This window comes from Penicillium maclennaniae (genome assembly GCF_028827695.1).
Source record: "Penicillium maclennaniae strain IBT 15551 chromosome Unknown utg000003l:1.0-5670915.0:1.0-5674809.0, whole genome shotgun sequence".
Taxonomy (NCBI): Eukaryota; Fungi; Ascomycota; class Eurotiomycetes; order Eurotiales; family Aspergillaceae; genus Penicillium; species Penicillium maclennaniae.
The window spans coordinates 5,405,673-5,425,093 of NW_026623215.1; the positions used below are offsets into that span (position 1 = coordinate 5,405,673).

At 45.4% G+C, this 19,421-nt stretch overlaps 5 protein-coding genes across 5 annotated transcripts; 1 reads left to right on the top strand and 4 right to left on the bottom strand.

The window, feature by feature from the left end:
• Nucleotides 1-873: 873 nt before the first annotated feature.
• N7477_004119 (uncharacterized protein) lies at nucleotides 874-2,669 on the bottom strand (the record flags this gene model as incomplete). The annotated part of the gene is made up of 6 exons (XM_056965782.1): nucleotides 874-1,095; nucleotides 1,164-1,251; nucleotides 1,447-1,608; nucleotides 1,668-2,152; nucleotides 2,350-2,463; nucleotides 2,547-2,669. The coding sequence occupies 6 exons, from the start codon at nucleotides 2,667-2,669 to the stop codon at nucleotides 874-876; spliced, it is 1,194 nt and encodes a 397-aa protein (XP_056825735.1).
• Nucleotides 2,670-3,536: 867 nt separating this feature from the next.
• Nucleotides 3,537-3,760, bottom strand: N7477_004120 (uncharacterized protein; the record flags this gene model as incomplete). The annotated part of the gene is made up of 2 exons (XM_056965783.1): nucleotides 3,537-3,613; nucleotides 3,667-3,760. The coding sequence occupies 2 exons, from the start codon at nucleotides 3,758-3,760 to the stop codon at nucleotides 3,537-3,539; spliced, it is 171 nt and encodes a 56-aa protein (XP_056825736.1).
• Nucleotides 3,761-3,954: 194 nt separating this feature from the next.
• On the bottom strand, nucleotides 3,955-6,087 carry N7477_004121 (uncharacterized protein; the record flags this gene model as incomplete). Its single annotated transcript, XM_056965784.1, has 5 exons — nucleotides 3,955-4,108; nucleotides 4,204-4,389; nucleotides 4,450-4,558; nucleotides 5,192-5,959; nucleotides 6,063-6,087. 5 exons carry the CDS (start codon nucleotides 6,085-6,087, stop codon nucleotides 3,955-3,957), a joined length of 1,242 nt encoding a protein of 413 aa, XP_056825737.1.
• A 1,592-nt stretch (nucleotides 6,088-7,679) lies between these two features.
• Nucleotides 7,680-12,998, top strand: N7477_004122 (glycoside hydrolase family 18 protein; the record flags this gene model as incomplete). Its single annotated transcript, XM_056965785.1, has 17 exons — nucleotides 7,680-8,014; nucleotides 8,073-8,302; nucleotides 8,364-9,137; nucleotides 9,197-9,259; nucleotides 9,315-9,587; nucleotides 9,644-10,142; nucleotides 10,195-10,507; nucleotides 10,565-10,904; nucleotides 10,959-11,160; nucleotides 11,220-11,608; nucleotides 11,693-11,998; nucleotides 12,058-12,064; nucleotides 12,123-12,147; nucleotides 12,224-12,300; nucleotides 12,362-12,502; nucleotides 12,578-12,729; nucleotides 12,787-12,998. The coding sequence occupies 17 exons, from the start codon at nucleotides 7,680-7,682 to the stop codon at nucleotides 12,996-12,998; spliced, it is 4,338 nt and encodes a 1,445-aa protein (XP_056825738.1).
• A 1,253-nt stretch (nucleotides 12,999-14,251) lies between these two features.
• Nucleotides 14,252-15,421, bottom strand: N7477_004123 (uncharacterized protein; the record flags this gene model as incomplete). The annotated part of the gene is given in 3 exon segments (XM_056965786.1): nucleotides 14,252-14,494; nucleotides 14,509-14,981; nucleotides 15,049-15,421. 3 exon segments carry the CDS (start codon nucleotides 15,419-15,421, stop codon nucleotides 14,252-14,254), a joined length of 1,089 nt encoding a protein of 362 aa, XP_056825739.1.
• Nucleotides 15,422-19,421: the final 4,000 nt, after the last annotated feature.

Genomic DNA, 19,421 nt, shown 5'->3' on the forward strand with positions numbered 1-19,421 from the left:
CGACGTTATCTTGCGGCCGAGTTTCGGAGCGGACCGGCTGCAGTTTCACTATCGTACGGCCGTATAGTAACGACGAACGTACGAGGTTAGGAGGATATTCCTAGCCTCATCGCAGAAATCGAGACCTAGTATTTAGCGACTAGGTCTTTCGTATAAGTGAACGGGGTCGTATAGCGGTTCTCGATAGCGGAATACCTTCTAGACCTGGACATAAGTACAGGACAAGACTCTCACCCTGGAGACAACCATATTTCAGATACAGGAGAATCAGGTTCAGGCTTAGCACTCGCATCTGTTTTGTCTCCGTTCTCTCCCGGTAATGTTCCATCCCGTGCGTCTCATCAGATCGATAATAACGTAGGGGTTGGTGGGCATAGCACGAGTCTCAAATGAAAGTATACCCCAGAAGCTGATGATCCAACGGCAAGAAAAGTAACTCGTAATCCCACACCTTGTCTAATGGCAGCCTACAAATAGCAGCGTCACGATTTTCCTCACCTTCTGATGATGAAGACTTGGCCGTTAGCGATGACTTGTCTTCGTTTTGTTCGAGTTCTGAAAGTCCTCTTCCCGGGCCTGCGGACCGCAGTGTGACACACGAACCCAGCCCCCCTGGACGAAATCTTTTCCACACTCACCGAAAAGGGAGAGATCTCAAGTACGTAGCACAGGCGACTATCTTCTTATGCGTGACTTTCTAATTTTTTGGAACGACATTCCCGGCACTGGTTCGCTTCTAGCTTCTGGCACGGGGCGACTTGGAATATTAACCAGACCTCGCGCACGAACGCGTCGCCTGATCGCGCCGGGCTCATAAGCTATCTGGTGACGTTGCAGAATGACGACGAGATACAGTATTTGAGGCTACTTGTTTTAAGGGTTCTTCTCTTTCTGTTGTACGAAAGAGAAATTGAATGCGAAAGAAGACGCGGCACTGCGGCGACTACTCTCAAGCAAACTGCCACTAACAACTTGTGCAACACAAGCGGATTGTCGGGGCCAGACAAAAGAAGATTGAAGAAGTCCTTTCATAATAACAAGCGGCTTAGTGAGTATTGGTGGTGGTGTGCCCGATTCTTCGGCCCCAGCTTCCTCCTGCGATGCAGTAGGGAAGCACTTTATCTTGATTTACGGGAATTTCTTAATTCCTTGGCTTAACGTACGTACGACTCAAAGACAAAGATAAGTGACATCATCTTGGGTATATTGGAAGACTCGGTAAATTCAAAGTCTTTCTCGATCTCGGTTGATCTGCCGTTCAATTACGATCGTGTAATCCTAACTTCTAAGGCATCATAACGGCTCTCTTCAAACTGATAGATTCATGGAGATTGGCGAAAAGGAACGAATGAAAAAAGGGGATGTGAGAAATTGGGATCCCGCACCCTGATCATCACCTGCTTCATAACATTCTGGTTTGGTACAGTGAGACGGGTTAGAGGGTACTCTCCCGCGCGGCCTTCGGCCTCGAGAGCCAAGTAGCCCGGGGCATAAAGCTCGACATCGCTGGTCCACTGCTCTCGGTCACAGAGGGGCATTGAGTTTGGAAGTTGGTTAGCGTCCTTGGCTTGACAGAGAATATCCACGACCGGTAGGTCCATGTCCAGTCTGATGTCATCGTTAGTTTGTTGGGTTGGCTTAGCAGATATAGGTCAAGGGAGACTCACGGCGTATTCTGGTGTCTATAAGCACCATGTGTATGTTTGACATTGTCAAAACCTTTCCAGTTAACAAAAGCGTATATATACGGCCATTTCATATTGAACGGGCGGACCTCAACGGAATCTCTGACACTCCCATTGACTTCAAACTCGACAATTGTCAGGCGCCCACTTTCGAGGCCTAGCTCATCAACCAGCATATACGGGCCTTCATTCTCAAGGTAGAGTACCGTGCCCGTCTGTGTGAGATAGATGGATAGGAAGTTTGCCGTCTCAAGATCTCGCCAGGGCAGATAATCCTCTACCGCAGGATCGGTCGTGGTTGCTGGGTTAAGAATAGCCTCATACGGAATGTATTTATGGCCTAAATTATGCCCAGGCTCAATATCATAGTCATACGACAGGATGGCGAATTTCACCAATCGCGCCCGATTTTCAGGATGGGCCTCGTGCACAGGGGCAAGACAAATAAGGCCGTTGGAACATTCTGGCTGAAGAGTGTCATAGATCCGTTCTAGTGCTTCGGCTGGGTACCGAAGGCCTTCAATGGGTGAATTTGTTTTTGGCCCCTCTATGCCTGGAAGACCCACAGGTGCACACGATTGGTATGTCTGAATAAGGGGGAAAGAAAAAAGTTAGTTCAAGGGAGTTCGGAGATTTGACCGAAGTGACCGAGTTGAATATTTACATCACGAAATTCCTGTGTAGCCGAAGCCCACTTTTCCACGAGGTGCCGCCGGTGCTTTAGCTCATATTCCGTATCATCGGAAGCCCCTGCGGTTGCAGCAGACACCCAATTTTCCTGGCTGCAAGTTAGCGCTGAAATCGTTGTTAAAAAAAAAAAAAAATTAAAAACTCAAACATTGGAGCGCTATAGAGACAAACCTGTACAAAGAGTAGCCAGCCCTTGACTTCCTCTTTGATCTCGTCAAAAGATAGATCTGGTTCAGGATGTGGTTGGATGCAAGTGGGGATTTCCCCTGGCCAATACTGAACGGGTCTCGGCATGGTTTAGGGGTATGTGACCAATTCTGTTTGTGTTAAGCATCCAAAAGGTGGTGGTCTAAGGAACGGAGCATTTAAATAAACGGGCGCTAGAGGGAAATGCCGGAAGAAAGCTTTGGCTAACTATGTACTAGTGAAAGCTTCATTAGCGGGGCGCGTACCTTGGTTGGGACCCTGAAGCCGAACGGGAAATTAGGCCGGAATTTGCTCTGAAATTGCATCTAGCACATGGCCCACTACTGGATGTACCAGCGTGGACCCCACCCCACCTCGCAGAAAATCCCTCATTGACCCGACTATGAATCAAAACGATCATATCATTCCGTGCTCGATCCTCCTCCAACAAAAAATTAAGGTGAAACTAGTCAGGAGGACCGAGAATCACAGTTCCTCCAAGCAAAGCCTTATTGCTTCTCATGAACTACGATTCGTCGACTATCAAGACTGCTCTATCACCATCATACCGAGCCGATAGTATTATCAAACAACCATAAACTTATTTTCTTTCTCCCACCCTCCATCGAGTCAACACGGCCGAGCAAAGAAAAAAACCCTATGAATAAAAGCAGCCCCAAGGAAAAGCCCACCTGAAGTCCACCCGCTAGAAATGGTTTAGTCCAACCGCTGCGTCTCTCCACACGATTATCGCCGAAGTACTGACCGAGTCCACCTTACCCGACTACAGAGGCGCTCTGGGCACTACTAAGAGGCTAACAGTAACCGAAGGGAGACATTGCCACCCATAAGCGCCATCACGGGCGCCGAATTGCGATTTGACTATTTGATTTTCCCAGAGCTCTCTGTGTTAGTCTGCCCCTATCTCCACCTCACGGCCTTATGCCTAGGGAAACCTGGTTCTTTTATTATTTACTAGTTATCACTACGACGAGCAGCTGCCATAACTCGAGTCGCAGTTAGCCGAAGAATAGTAGTCACTCCCCGATCCACTATTCAATCTGGTCAGTCAATCGCATATTGCATTGATCTCGAGCTAACTTACCAGTATCTATACTGGCTGCAACAATCTCCGAACTGAGATCCGAGGCAGGTGTAGCCACTGTTACTAGCGCCGCAGAGTCCATTAGGTGAGACATTGGAGCTTGAAGTTGCAGATAAGGTCGCACTAGTCGATGTGGCTGTCGGTGTTACGGTACTTGTACTAGAGCAGTCACCATAGTTCGGGTCACAATTACTGCCACAGTAGTCGCTAGTTGAGCCGCTAAGACTGAGTCAGTTATCATAGGTCAAAGTGTAGGAGGAAGAGTGGAGTTACCAATCGCCGTAAATGCTACAGCAGGTACCAAACGTCGACCCCGCACAGGTCCATCCGTTGTTCGCCGAGCCGCAGAGGCCATTCGGCGAGATTCCACCAGTCGGAGTAGAAGTTGCCGAAGATGTTGACGGAGCGGTTGAGCTGAGGGTAGCGGTTGCCCCCGTAGAAGCTGGAGTTGGGGTAGACACAGATAGATTAACAGTGCTTAGCACGATGCTCGTATTAAATGCGGATGTCGGTAAATTTCCTGGATCAACGAGGCACACACGCTGGTACTCAGAGAACCAAGCAGTATCGTCGTATATGTTGTCTGTCCACTCGGTCTCCGCCGTGATGTTGTAATACGCCATTGCCTGTACACAAAGAGTGTAGTTCTGACTGAGAGCCCAGGCCGTGTTATTATAGGCCGATATAGTGGTTGTCGGAGGAGGAAACGAGTAAAAGAAGTGGCTGTGAGGTCATCAGCATAAGGCGTAAATCCAAAGTCAAGCTAAGAGAGGGCATGTGTACGTAGTGGTACGGTTTGCTGTCAAAGTTGCGTTGGGGTTGATGGTTGAAGCCAGGGTAGTGTAGGAACTTGTACTGCTATTGTAGCCTAGATATAATTGAATGCTTCCCACTGGTTGCACACACTGAAAGGTCAGCACGATCTCTTCTATATGGACTGCCAAGAGACATACATAGCTGTTACCAAGCCAAAGAGAGGAGCACGTTGCTCCAAGCTACAGGTTCAAGAAATAAAAATCATCCTTAGAAATACCGAATGTCGAAGCAACGCTTTAGCAGGTATCATTGGATTGGATAGTATACTAATAGCCGCAGTTAGTGTTGGATATGGTCACAGCATTAGTAGGGACAGGCCTGGGGGAGGGGGGGGATTAGTTACAAGAAACATCCCCCGTAATCAGTGGACTAAGGAGTTATCATACACGGCTGTTGTGGCTGGAAGAAGTGGGAAATTGTTGGGAATGGAGGTGGTACCAGGGGGACTGTGAGAGTGAGCATCTTTCCACTGCAAATAAAGGGAATTGTCCATGCAGAGAAACATACCTGATACAGAGATATTGACCAACTATAGTGTTCAGATTGGAGCACTGGTAGTTAATTGCAGGGTTCTAGGACTAGAATGTCATTGTTGAAACCGAACGAGTGAGGTTCCTCGTGATCGAGGCACAGGAATCATTTGCTCCAACCTGATATATCTGGCAGATACTCGGCAGACACAAGAGCTGGCCGGCAGTGAGGTACTTACACGCACTATCTAACCCGTTCAATGCCGCCAACGCTAGAGTGGACACATTCTTCGCAGCGGAGATGTTGATGCATGTCTTATTGCCCGTTACTGTGTATGTGGTTATCTCTGGGTCAGTCGTGTTGCATCGAATATTGGAAGTGGGCGATGATGGTGCGGTTCCTGAAGTTAAGGTTGTCGTGGCTGTGTACGTGACCGAGTATGAAGCCGTCGCTGAGCAGCTCTGAATCCGACTCTCCACAGCAACCGGGTCCATAACCTCCTGTCCCCATAGAGAGTTAACAACTGTCGTCAAATAGTCCAAGAGACAAGCGCTGCAGAGCACGGTCGGGTCACCATTAGATACGGCGCTCTGAATCACCAGATTACAGAAATTGCCCGAGGGGTCTTCGACATATGTCGCGGACTGTTTCCAGAGCAGCTCCTGTCCTGCCGAGCTTGCCGTTTGCACCGTGCCAGTGATATTATACTGAGCTGTAGCGCCACAGCTGCTATTAACAGATGATATCCAGTTGTTCAGCGAGGTTGTGCAAGACTCGTCGCAGATCATAGACAGCGCATCCGACGACCACGAGGTCACCCTGGTGATCGCGGCGGGCAAACTGCGAAAGCAGGTCACATTGGAGGTGAGCGCTTGCTGACAACCAGCAGATGCAGTGGTGTTGACCAAGTCCGAACTTTGGTAGATGGTCAAAGTGCTATTGCTAATAGCGGCAGTAGCCCCAAGAGCGTGTAGAACTCTAAGTAGCCAAAACTTCTTCGGGCCTCCTATGACTGCTTGTTGGTTTCTATTAAGCTCGATGATTGTTGGTGGTGGACAGGCAAATGTCCGACTGGGAATCCATAATTCTATTATGTCTTTTCTCTGTACTGATGGTATTGTATGTACCGTTCATTTTGTAACTTCGTTGTTTTGTTTCTCTTTTCGCCCCCACTCAACTAGCGATGGCTGCGCTGATACTAGCTTGTACTTTTAGTTATTTGATCCACTTTCGCCAGGAACGAAACTCTATTATAGAGTCGATTCACCTTCTCCTCGTATCGATCAGTACCGAGTTAAGTTCTCCAAACTACTTTCGTAGTGCTCTTACTTGCCTTTTGTGGAATACTTTGATCACGGATTCACTAGTGAATGGTACTTGTAAAGTTCAGAAATCCCCTTCCTGAAACATCCTAACATCCTAGTATGTTAATTTCCGTTCATGCATCAGGAAGGGGTCAAGTGAATGACCGGACATGACCGAACTTCCGAGTCTCTCGTCTACAGACCGGAGAGATTTGCCGACATATTACCCACTTCGTCTGGACTTGTCCTTAGCTCCAGAATAAATTCTGCACATAGCCCGGGCTCCTCGGGGATGATGAACCACTCGTTGTGTTTACTTTACTTACATCAGTAAGGTAGCAATGAGTATTACCAGAATTAGCCGGTTCTGGAGGGTTTCCCTCCTAGCCGTGCTGTTAGGTTCTATTGTTAAAGCGCAAACAATCTACTGCAACACAACTAGCCCCTACGTGAATGGAGCGTGTTGCCAATGGAAAGATAACCAAGACGTGAGCTCACTTTTATCACATCCCAGAACCTTTCTATCGCTTGCTAAAAAATATCCAGATCTGTGGTTACGGGTCATTTTATCAAACCGATTGTGTCAGCAACTGCGATGCCACTGCCCAGTGTGGGAAAGATGCCAAAGATCCCACCGTTAGCTGCCCGTTGAATGTGAGTTGAGACCATAGTACCCTCTTTTGGGAGTGTTAACTGACATCTCAGGTGTGCTGCTCGCAATAGGGGTTCTGCGGAACAGGAACCGACTTCTGTGGCGACGGCTGTCAAGGCGACAACTGCGGAAATCCCACTGTCCCCTCGTGTAGCTCAGATAATGTCCTCAATCGGGTTGTTGGATACTATGAGTCCTGGTCAAGCGGAAGACCCTGTGATGCGTGGCGTCCAAGCGAAATGTCTGTCAGCGGATTGACACATATTAACTACGCGTTCGCAATGTTTCGCCCAAATTTCAGCGATAATAGCTTACTCAACATTGTAGTGGGAGAATTGGTGACATAATGAGCCTATGTGTGGCCTTAGGCATGATTTAATGTCTGCAGTGCATAGTATATCTCCAGACACACTTAGAGGGAGAGAAGTTATCTACCCAATTCATTCAGGATTCACCCAATTTCTTCTATCCATGATACAGCATTAAGATTATCCCGCACGGCCGCAACAGGGCATCAGTACGGCCTCATCCAGCATCCTCTACACCAGACAGGCAGTGTGTGTGTGTGTTGTCCAGTCTGCATCGCCAGACAGCCATCGAGCCGTTCCCATTTCAACATATATTTCATGGACGATGGGACAAATGATGTCGACTCGCTGATCGAAGAATTTATCGCCCTCAAACAAAACAATCCTCAACTGAACTGCTACATGTCGATTGGCGGCTAGGCTTTTAGTGACCCGGGAAACACGCAATCATACTGGTCTGATATGACTTCCTCCTGGGATAAACGACGGGCTTTTGCCAAGACAGTTCTTCAAACCTTGCAACAGTATGGCTTTGATGGTGTTGATTTGGACTGGGAATATCCTGCGGCGTCGGACCGAGGGGGCAAAGACGCGGATACTCTCAACTATGTTTTGCTGATCAACCAGTTGAAAGAGACATTTGACGCGTCTGGTCAAGCCTACGGGATTACCTTCACTATTCCAACTAGTTATTGGTACATGCAACATTTCGACGTCCCCGCAATGCTTGACGGTGGCGCAGACTGGGCCAATCTGATGGCTTATGACTTGCATGGTGTCTGGGATAGCAATGACCCGTTGGTCTTCTCTCTAATGATTTCCATTGTGTGTTCATATATCACTAACTTGGTATAGATACATCGGAAAGGTGATTGGCTCACACACCAACCTAACGGAAATCAAACAATCACTCGACCTGCTCTGGCGGGCTGGAGTCGACCCGTCGCAGGTCGTGATGGGCATGGGCTTCTATGGCCGTTCGTTCACCCTATCTGACCTCTCCTGCGCAGACCCTGGCTGTCCATTTGCAGAAGGCGGCGTTGCGGGACCTTGTTCCAATAGCTCTGGAATTCTGTCTTACAAAGGTTTGTCACGTCCTGCTTAGTGTATATGAGCAATTTTCTATTTGTTGCTAACGAACACTAGAGATCACGCAGATCGTTAATGAGCAGGGCTCTGAGCTCATCTGGAACGAAGAAGCAGCCGTTAACTATCTTGTCTGGAACGGCGACCAATGGATCTCATTTGATAATGCGCAAACCTTTCAGCAGAAGGTTGATTACGCGAATTCAGTCTGCCTGGGAGGCGTCATGATCTGGGCAGTTGATCAGGATACTTATGATTGGCAGGCTCTTTCTGGTCTTCTTGGACAGGCTGTTGATGGGAACGATCTTCTCGACGGCGGCGTGCTATCAGATTCCCAGAAGAAATCACTTGTCCATGACCTGTCAGCATACACGGGCACTGAATGTTATATCAGCGACTGCGTGGACGTGAACACTGGGCAATGCAAAACAGGGTATAGTGTCCTGGACTATGTTCACTCTGCGTCTGGTGACGGTGGTGCGCTTCAGAATCCCGACAGCAAGCAGTGTCACTCTGGTGGTGAGACTGACGGCAATGCCCAGTATCGCATGATTTGCTGCCCGACTAATGCCATGCCTAAGGGCTGCACTTGGGAGGGAGGAAATGAATTCGGCCTATGTACTGGGACCAGTAGCACCTGTGGCGACAACAAGTATGAGCTGGTGGCAGACACATACAATGATCGGACTGGAATCATACAATGCGTGATCAACCAGAGATCACTTTGTTGTAATACCAACAGTCTGCTGAATCAATGCCATTGGAGTGGATGCGCAGAATCCTGCCCTACTAACTGGACAACAAACGAGTGGGGAAGCACAACTGGAGGATCTAGTGAGATTCACCCTCTTGTTCTGTGTGCCTTTCGCCTTCTCTAACACCTCCTTTTATAGACTTGAGCCCCGATGCGGAAACTTCGTGTCAACACCTCTACAGTTTCTGTTGCCCTTCTTCAGGTATGATCTATCCTTTTCTCTTGTGCGTGGAACACACTAAAACTCACGACCCCAGACACATACAAAAACTGTGACTGGCATTTTTGCGACACCTGTCCGAGCGATAAGGTGCTTATTACTCGGCGTACAGAAGTTGATTTGTTAATCAACAATAACAATTATTGGGAATGTGGCAAAGGAGTGGGACACGCGCCTTACAACTCGTTTTGCTGCGATCCCCCTTCTGCCTCCCAAAATCGGCCTGTGGATCCAGCAGATCTCTTTGAGTATCCTGATGAAGATCATGTGATGTACTATTATGATGTTGAGAAGACATCAAACGATGATAGTACGATCATATCACATTCTATAGAGTTTTTCTGTTCATCACTGATGATTACCCAGCAACCAATGATAAAAGTACAGATCCATTTGCATTTGTCATGATCGATGGCGATCCGCAAGCATACGACGAGAGTCTTGTCGATCAATGGACCTTCCTCGTGGACCAGGAACAACTAACCAAGCGGTCTCTGAAGATGCACGAACGGCGAAGCATGTTTGAATACCGCGATGATACTTTCGATAATGAGATCGAGGTGTATCATATCCAGTGCTCCTCTTCTTTCATCAACGGTACCAGTGGTTGTATGTCGATTTTCGATGGTGGTGCAAACAACACGATCGTGAAGATACCCAAAGATATCGGAGCCGGTCCATTTGCACGGGTTATTAGCCTTGTTCCGATGGGCTCTGCTGGCAAATCCGCTCGTTCTAATGTCTTACCGCGCTCAAGCACCGATACATACGAATTGACTGTTGACTACAACTTGGCCGCTGCATCGCCGGAGAGACAGGGAGATGTTAATTTCCGAGTTGATTACACCAATCTTCTTGAATACTGGTACGTTTGTTTCATTCTGCTTCGATTCGCTATAATGCTGACATCTATACAGGAAGCATATCACCGACACCCTATCTAGCAAGCGTAAGCGCTGGTTTGGTAGTTTTAGTAATTGGTTGTCCAAGATGACTACAATTATAAAGGATGATCAAGGGTCCCTTCCGATGGAATACGACGAAACCGTCAAGCTCTTCCACGCTGAGGGTCATTGTCCTGATCTCAATATCACCGCTACCGTGGATCTTGACGCCAACATCCATTTGGGCCTCAATGCCCAGTATGGATATTACTTTGAGGGCGCCATTCTCCCATCCCCTTCTTTGATTGCCGCTTATGGTTACTTCTCAGTTGCGCCTGAAGCAGCGGTATGGCCCTTCCACCTACAATTACTTCTGCCTGATCTTACTGACTGATGATTGCAGATTCTCTTAACCCTTCGCGGGGAGGCTGTCTGGCAGTCAACTACCGGAACACAATCAATTATCAGCGGCATTACATTCCCCGGTCTCTCCATCAAAGGTCTAATCAGTATTGGACCAGAGCTTGAGCTGACTGGTAAGCTGGATGCGTCGCTCAGTATCTCTGGAGAGCTGAACGCCGGCGTCGTTGCATCGTGGCCCCGTGCCGAAGTGTATTTCCCTCAGGATGACGGTGGTGCGGATGCGACCATCATGCCCGAAGATCTTAATGGTGATGATCCACAGACTTTCCGTGTTGAGCCTGTCTTCGATGCTTCCCTGACGGCAGAAGGAAATATGGCTTGTATGTTTATCTGAGCTATTCCTCCTTGCGCAGAGCTAACATGATTTTTCACAGTGACACTGACCCCACAGGTTAAATTCGGTATCTCTGTCCTGGGCGGAGATCTCATGTCTGGATATGTGACAACTGGTGTCGATAACACCGTTTCATTAGGTGTCAATGCATCTGCATCTGTATCCTACGATGGCACTTCGTCTGCGGGATTTTGCTACTGGGCCGATTACGTATACTCTTTCTTTGTTTCCGCTGACGTCTCGTGAGTACTATCCGGCCCAGATACTTTCATTTCCATCTAATACTGACTGGAATAACCAGTTTCCTCAATGATCTTGCGTACTGGGGCAGCACGTATGAGGTGGCTTCCCCTGATGACCCGATTGTCTTGGTGGATAACACGTGCATCACATACTCAGGTAACGACCCCCTTGCCAAGCGGAGCAGCGTGGACAGCCTCGCCGCTAATACCACCGGCCCTGGCTGCTTTGGTGGACTGGTGCAATGTTCGACTAGTATTGGTGTTGGCAATTCCTCCTGTACATTGACCAGCGACGACTCGGACTCGGACACAACAACCACCAAGCGTGCACAGCAGCAGTGCTATAACTTACCTGCGCTCTTCTACAATTGCGATCTTTTTGGCACAGCCTATGTCACGAACCGCAATCAAAACACGATGGGGAACTCTCCTTCGGTAGCATTTATTGGTATGTTTCCCTTATTTCCGTGCCTTTGTGCCCCTCATTTTCACTAAATTTAAGAACGAAAAAGCTCTAATGCACGATGAACAGGTATCTGCCAGAATATTTACGCATATATGATGAAGAATCAAGGCAAACTCCAAGGAAATGGAATGGAGCTTACCTACTGGTCAACTGAGGAGCAACCAAAACCTGGAAATCGACACAATGCATGCTCTGCCAAGTCCAAGGAGTGCGTGCAGAGTAAAACTGCCCTGTGGCCAACAGAAGTACAGGATATGTATAACTGGAAAAGCACGCAGACTGTCAATGGTAAGCGTGTTATAGTTCCGGCACCGACTGACTATACCATAATGGAGGGCTATGATGATAGTATCTCGTGCGATGAATTTCCTTGTGAGTAGGCAGTGTGAACCAACCCCAATCTGAGCAACCTTACTAATAGTCCACAACAGTCAATTCGTATGTCTATTTTTCCATCCGGTATGGCGTAATGTCTGCTAACAATTTACCTATCTAGCTCTGAGGAAGGAGGTACTGGTGCGGTGAGTAACTCTCCACCCCTTTTTCGCCCATCCATGTTCCCTTGAGGGTCCAGAATGCTAATCATAGGACGTATAGGAAGTTGCATGTGTAACCAAGGAGCAGCAGGATTACCAGGGCACGATCCAAACCCTGATATCTAATATAGGGACAAGGTTAGCAGACTCCCCCTTGTATTATGAAATCGTCAGCAGTCACTAATCCACCCATTCAGAGAACTGGCGTTGACATAAAATGGAGCGGATGGGATACTCAGAATGTTTGGACCGGTCAGCCACGCAAGTACAGAATCAATCTCGTGAATGGCGGAACCAACGGCTATGATTTGTCTTACGCGGGCGAACTTACCTACACACCGTTCGGGATGGCTTATATTCTAGGCGGGCTGAACACTTAGGGAAATCCAGATGTACGCCTATCTTCGAAGGCCAGCAACGCTGTGTGCGCGATCGGAGCAGAGTGGAATGCACTGCTTAATATTAACGAGGGCCGTGGGTATGGATGTACCGTCACTTTCGCGGCACAGATGACTGTGTTCAAGAGGGCTCAGGATCCTGATGATCCCACCACCTGGGTAGTTAAGAGTAAGTGATATCCTTTTAAGGTCGATGTGATCGTTGAATGATGCTAACAATGAGCAGAGGTGGAAATCACCGAGGAGTCCTTGAAGAACCCAATTCCTCTTTTCACCGATGATGGAAAGGGCTTTCTCGACCACGCAGCGCGCGATCTTGAGGATATGATGGAAGAAATGACTCTCGAGGCTAATCAAGAGAAGGAACCCATGATCACGGCCGCACCGCACGCAAGTCATTTGCGAGAGCACAAAAATTCTCACCATCATCACCACTGACATGACTGATCTGTGTATAATATAATCTCACGGATCCTCACTCAATACAATTTCCTTTGTCGACTATTTATACCGGAAATGTCTAATAGTACCTTCAATCAATATGCCCATAGCACTCTTCACCGCAAACTCGGCCAATTCGTGCCTACTCTCTCTTATATGTAGGGTACCTTGTCCTCTCTCCAATTTTGAACTTGACTGACTGAGCCCACAGGGCATTCTCAATCAGGATTGCTGTTTCACTGTCGCATAGCCGCATAGTGACGACGATCGCACGAGCTTGGGAGGATATTCCTAGCATCATCGCAGAAATCGAGACCCAGTATTTGTCGACTTTCGTTTGAGTGACCGAGGTGGTATAGTACTGCATTATGGTGGTGGGGAGCTTGGTGCAAAGACAGTTGTCTATGGCTGGGTGTCTGGGACGACATGAGAACATCGAAATCAAAATTCAAATATAAAAGCATCAGTTTCCCCTTCCGGTACATACTAGACAAAGTAATCTAGTCAATCTCACTCTATCTTAAGCAGACTGTGACGAGTAGCCTGGTATTCACCATATGAAGCCCTAGGTTACATCCTGATGTTTGTATGTTTGGCGATGGGAGCAAAGTTACCAAATCGGGATGATAAGAGATGGCGCTCGTTATCGGTGGGACATCAAACACCAGTCCACCAGATAGATTCTCTTCCTCTTTCGGTTCTCTAGTCTTGATACCCTCGTTAAACGCACAGGTAGTTTTCCGAACTGTCCTCTTGGCACGTAACACAGAAACCCTAAGCCCAATTAGAAAACAGGAGTATGTCATGCGGACGCTCGGATTCATCATCAATCACAACGAAGAGATAATGGCGCAGAGAGTCTGGTCCCACGAGATGCAGCAGCCAATTGGTCAAAGTTCCGTCCAGATCAGTGAGGAGCATCTCTATCATTGTTGGTTCACTGAGGAGGAAGTTCGGAGTGTTACTTTGTCCGAAGAGGCTGTTTCGCAGCAAGGACCATTCACTATGCTTCGGGCTGAAAGGGACATGGTTTTGCTGGCGTTTGAACTATTCAGGCGAAACAAACGTTAGGAGTGGTCCCCCTCAATTAAGACCGTTCGCTCGTGAGATAAACTCCTGAAACTTTGGAGGTGCCTCATGCGGAACGTTTTGCTAAACACTCTTAATTCCTTTCAACTTATATGATCGGAAAAATAGAGACACACCATCCATAATTGCCAAGTTATATTAGAAAATCGATGCTACTGCCTCTATACGTTTTCCGGTGGGGACGACCGTCGTTTCCCAAGCTTTGTGCTCCAGTACACTTGTAGAGAGCCTTGAGTCCTTCCAGGGAACTTCTGATTAAACCGCTCGGTCACCTCCGACCAAGCAAGGTGTTCTTCTTCCCTGAGCTTCACCAGTAAGTCAGCCTCTTCGTCGGACCATAATAACCCTTTTCTCGAACAAGGTGTACGTGGCCTATCGACCAATTCGGCATCTCTGTTTACGTGCTGGGATCTATCACTTCCGTGAGGCACGTGGAGGCAATGGATAAGGCACCCTCGAATAGCCAGGACAAGAATTGTAGTCTTTCCTCGACCGAAAGGGCAGAGAAGTGAGCACGGAGAGTAGGAAGCGATACGTTCTTGCGGCCGAGTCCCAGACCGGACCGGCTAGTCCTGTTTTTTGGGCGATTGTCGATGACAACTGAGACTTTACTGATTTTGGCAGGCGGCCGACCAGCTTTCACGGGCCTGACAGAATCCTGTTGCTTTCTGTGGCAACGGGCGTCTCGAACCGGGGAGCGAGAATATTCAACTAGAATGTTGCGTGAAATGGTTGGGGTGATAGGTGTAATTGCCGTTCGTTGTGCCTGCTCAAAATCGCGGGTATGATTATCGTCCAGAATTGCCGGGTCAATCGTTGGACTTTCGGGGGATGGGGCTTTCAAGAAACCCAGGTTAGGCTTGCTGATTAGGAGGGAAAGCGAGCTCCCGGCTATTTGAGTCGAAGTCAAGGAATAGAAGCCCAGAATCCGGGGCGATTTGTTCGAAGGTCATGGTACGATCAACGTCTCCAGAGTTGGGGAGATCGTCAGGGAATAGGGAGTCATCTATGTCGAAGGTCTCGGGATAAGGATTGATTGGCCATATTGGGCCCAAACCCTCCGATTCGTGTTGAATGTTCGATTGTAGACCGCCATTTAAACAAACCTCTACCGGTGGGCGAGCAGGTAGGGGATGCCGCTCAGGTTTTGGATCATAGACCTCCTGGCTCTCTGAAAAGGGGTTGCTAAGATTGGAAGGAGACGGTGTCGCAGATATGGAGACCGGGCTTGGGTACCGACAAATACCGAAGCGATCCCGCAAAGGCTGCTCTTTCTCTTGGAAAGGTTTCCAAGGACGGAAGGATTCTAAGCGATAACTAGCGCTCGGCATATTGCGTGCGCAGAGAGGCAATTTGAAAGGTTTTGGGGTCTGCGGATGGGGAGAATTTGGGAAAGGGGACACTGGAAGGGGAAACGGAGCCTGGTACGATATGGAATAGGGGAAATAGGGGGAAGTGGGGGGGGCTGGAATGGGTTTGGAGTGCTGAAGTGCGATTGGGGGTGGAACTTCCAGTGTCCTTTATACCCACGAGATCAGCCATGAGAGAGGACGCAACTCTCCTGCCGCGCAAGGTATCCGTTCCTCTCTTGTAATCGATACGAAGTGCCACAAAACACGTACACATAGTCCTCCCAGTCCCACTACCGAGCGCATGGCCTCGAGAATACGATGTCACGCCGCCTTCGCGGACGGAACTGCTCATCTGCCATCCGGGCTGCGTTCGTTAGCACTGGATTCGATTGTAGACGAGGGGTTTTCGCCATTGGCTCACGGCACCGAGCTGAGCTATCGAAGATAACCAGAGACATTGCAGCGGGGCTTATGAGGCCGATCATGGCGACGATAGGCTGCTACCAGACTCGCGAACGAGTAGGTGCAGATGAATCTGCGACACCGGGGCCTGTGCGATGTAACTTCGGAAACAACCATGCGAATAATGGGTCCAGTGGCGAGACCGTCCGAGATACCCTGCAAGCGCGAGGGACGCGGACAAAGCACAGGAATGTGTGACGACAACGGCTCAGAAAACAGAAGGCATTCTTAGTCGCTCTGTACCATAATCAACAACACTAATCACTTGAAAAGTAGACACCGGGCGTAGACTCACGGAGAATGGCCGTACACAGGACCCTGTCCGCGCTTCCACCGCTGACTGACTGGATGGCATCGCATTTCGCGCGGCCGGGAACGGGGCTGAGCGTCGGCGGGTTGAGCGGCATGTCCGACGAAATCCGATGTGCGAGGTCATTTCTGGGCACCAAAAAGGGGCAGCGCGAGTGTTAGTGCGCATGGATCGGTGGGGGCGAAAAAGAAAAGGGGGAGCCGAGAGAGTTGGAAGCAGAAGAGAAAGTGCGTCGACGAGACGAAGGTGGGCGAGCGGTGTTTTATAGAAGGTGACGGTGGAGCGCCAGGCGATAAAAGCGGCGGCTGCGGCACTAGGCCCGATCGGGGCTCCTCAGCGGGCCGCGATGCCAGATTGGGCAGGGGAGGCCGCAGCCAGGCAGGCGGTCGGGCGGCGCAGAACGGCGGGCCAACGGGCGCGGTTTCCGGCGCCCCGCTTGCCGTCGTGTAGAATACTATTTATTTAATTAAAATTAATATATATTTAGTATATATTTATTTAAAATTAAAAAGAATTATAAACCTTTTTACGGCACTATTTTATAATTCGGTTAATAGGATTTTAAGATCGCTAAGTAGGGTAGATACCCTCCTAAACTATAAGTTAATTCTTTTTTTCTATTTCTTAGGTATATATCTTATATCTATTAAATATAAGAGAAAGATATAATAGAATTATATTAGATTATACCGAAGAATTACTATTAATAAGGCCTATTTTTAACTAATAACCTTATTATTATAAAAGTGGGTACTTTTACTAATTCTGGTATAATACGGAGTATTTATCCACTATTTAATTAGGATTTTAGAAGCCTTAGAGGTTATTTTAGTAAGTACCTAATTAGTCCTCTTATTTTAAAACTATCTCTTAGTCTTTAGCCACTTTTCTATAATATTATCTATTATCTTAAGGCCTTCAGCTTTTGAATTTATATTCTAAATAAAATTAACAGCTAAAGTAGCCTTATAGTTAGGGAACTTTTTCCGAAAAGCCTATTTAATATATATTTAGTAATAAATTAAAATATATTATAAATACTCTAACTATATCTAATAGGGATCTAGACTAATAAGATAGACTCTGAGCCCTACTAATAAAAAATAGAATTAGTATAGTAATAGTATATATTAAGTATATTATCTATATACTAAATACTTACTTTATATACATATTTACGGTAATAGTACGAATACCCTTATAAGAGTTATTATTACTAAGCTAATATATCTATTAAATAGGTTTTTAACTAATATCTCCTAAGATCTTAAAGATTTTCTTAAAAAGAACTTAATAGATAATATAGCGCTTAATACTTATAAAAATATAGATATATATATTTAGTCCTAAATATAGTTAGTATATATTAAATATATATTAAAGATATAGTAAAATAATACTTCTTACCTATTTATTCTATAAAGAAATTAAAAAGACCTTAGTCTTTCCCTAAACTATCTTAAACGTAAGATCTATTTTAAGATATTATATATTTTAAAAGAGCTTAGCTTATTGATTTATATAACAGATAATTAAATAGTCCTCTTAATTTTTATTAAAGAAATAGATATTACGGATCTATTATTTATTATTATTTTTTATTAAATCGAGTTAGTATTTGCGCTATACGCTAGTAAGACTTATACTATATAGATAGTATAGTAATCGCTATTTATAAATTATAGTAATTATTTTATCCTTAATATATAAGCTCTTATAGATATATTATAAAGCGGAATCTCTATATCAACGGATAATCTTAGAGAATATAGGCGAAACTATTAATTTACCTAAGTAAGAGTTAGTAATAAATTTAATCTTATATAATAATAAGTAATATATAAGCTATTAAACTAAGAATATCTTATATATTTATTACCTTAGCGATCTCTTCACTAATAATATATAATATTTTTATTAGTGGTAAAGGGGAATGTCAGCATATTCAAGGACTGTCAGCATTACCTTTGTCAGCATTATCAAGGACTGTCAGCATTATCAAGGACTGTCAGCATTATCAAGGACTGTCAGCATTACCTTTAGTCATCCAAGAAGACTATGATCTTTATAATTGGTCAGGTAAATACGAAAAGCCACCTAATTATAATAGGTCTATTAAAAGGTGTTCTATGGATAGACTATTAATGATGCCTTGATATAGGTCTAGACTATTGATGATGCCTTGACAATAGGTCTAGACTATTAATGATGCATTGACAACTAAAAATGATGCCTAGACTATAATTGATTTCAAAGCAAGACAGGCCTAGACTTAAAACAATGTAAGTCTAATATAGGCCTAGAATATTGTTGATTGGATATAAATATGTCCGCAATTCTCTACAAGAAAAATATAATTTCTTCTTCAATCATCATATCATACCCTGAGGTTTCCTATTAAGGAAATATTCTTTTATTTATCGAAGGATAAAAGACTTGATCTCCCATTTGATCTCCCACCGGATTTCCCACAGGAAATATATATAAGACCCTCGGAATATAATAAGGTAAAATAGAAAACGATACTAGATATAAGGGATATAAATATTAATTTTAACTAAGCACTTAGTTATTATCTTACTAACACTATTAATATATATAGAATCTAATAGAGTATTAATATCTTTTTAATATACACCTAATATATATTAAAAATAAGTATATTATAATATACTCTTTTAGCTATATAGTATTAGATATAGAAGTAATTCCTAATATTATACTTAGTTAATTATAGCCTATTTTTCTTATAAAGGAGTTTTAAGAAAGTAATATTAACCCTTATAGCACTTTTAGATATAACCTAAGTATAATATTAAGTCTATTAAGATATACTATTAGGATAGCTAATAAAGATAATCTATTTTAAATTATTAGTATATATTTAATATATTATATATATATAGACTTACGCTATTCCGTAACTATACCCTTAGTCTTTATTCTTAATATATCCGATTACTAATTATGTATTAATATAGTCCGTTAATATCCTAGAGAGAAATATAAAGTATAGCCTATAGTTAATTTAAGAAAAAAAAATTTAATAAGGATAGGGTAAAGATATACTCTTTTATTCGCTCTTTGATTTATTCTTTAATAATATATTATATAGGCTTTATAGCCTAGGACTAAAGTTTATAGAATATCTATAGCTAGACTTAATTATACTTTAGTAAAGAGATAATAATACTAAGGTAAACTTAA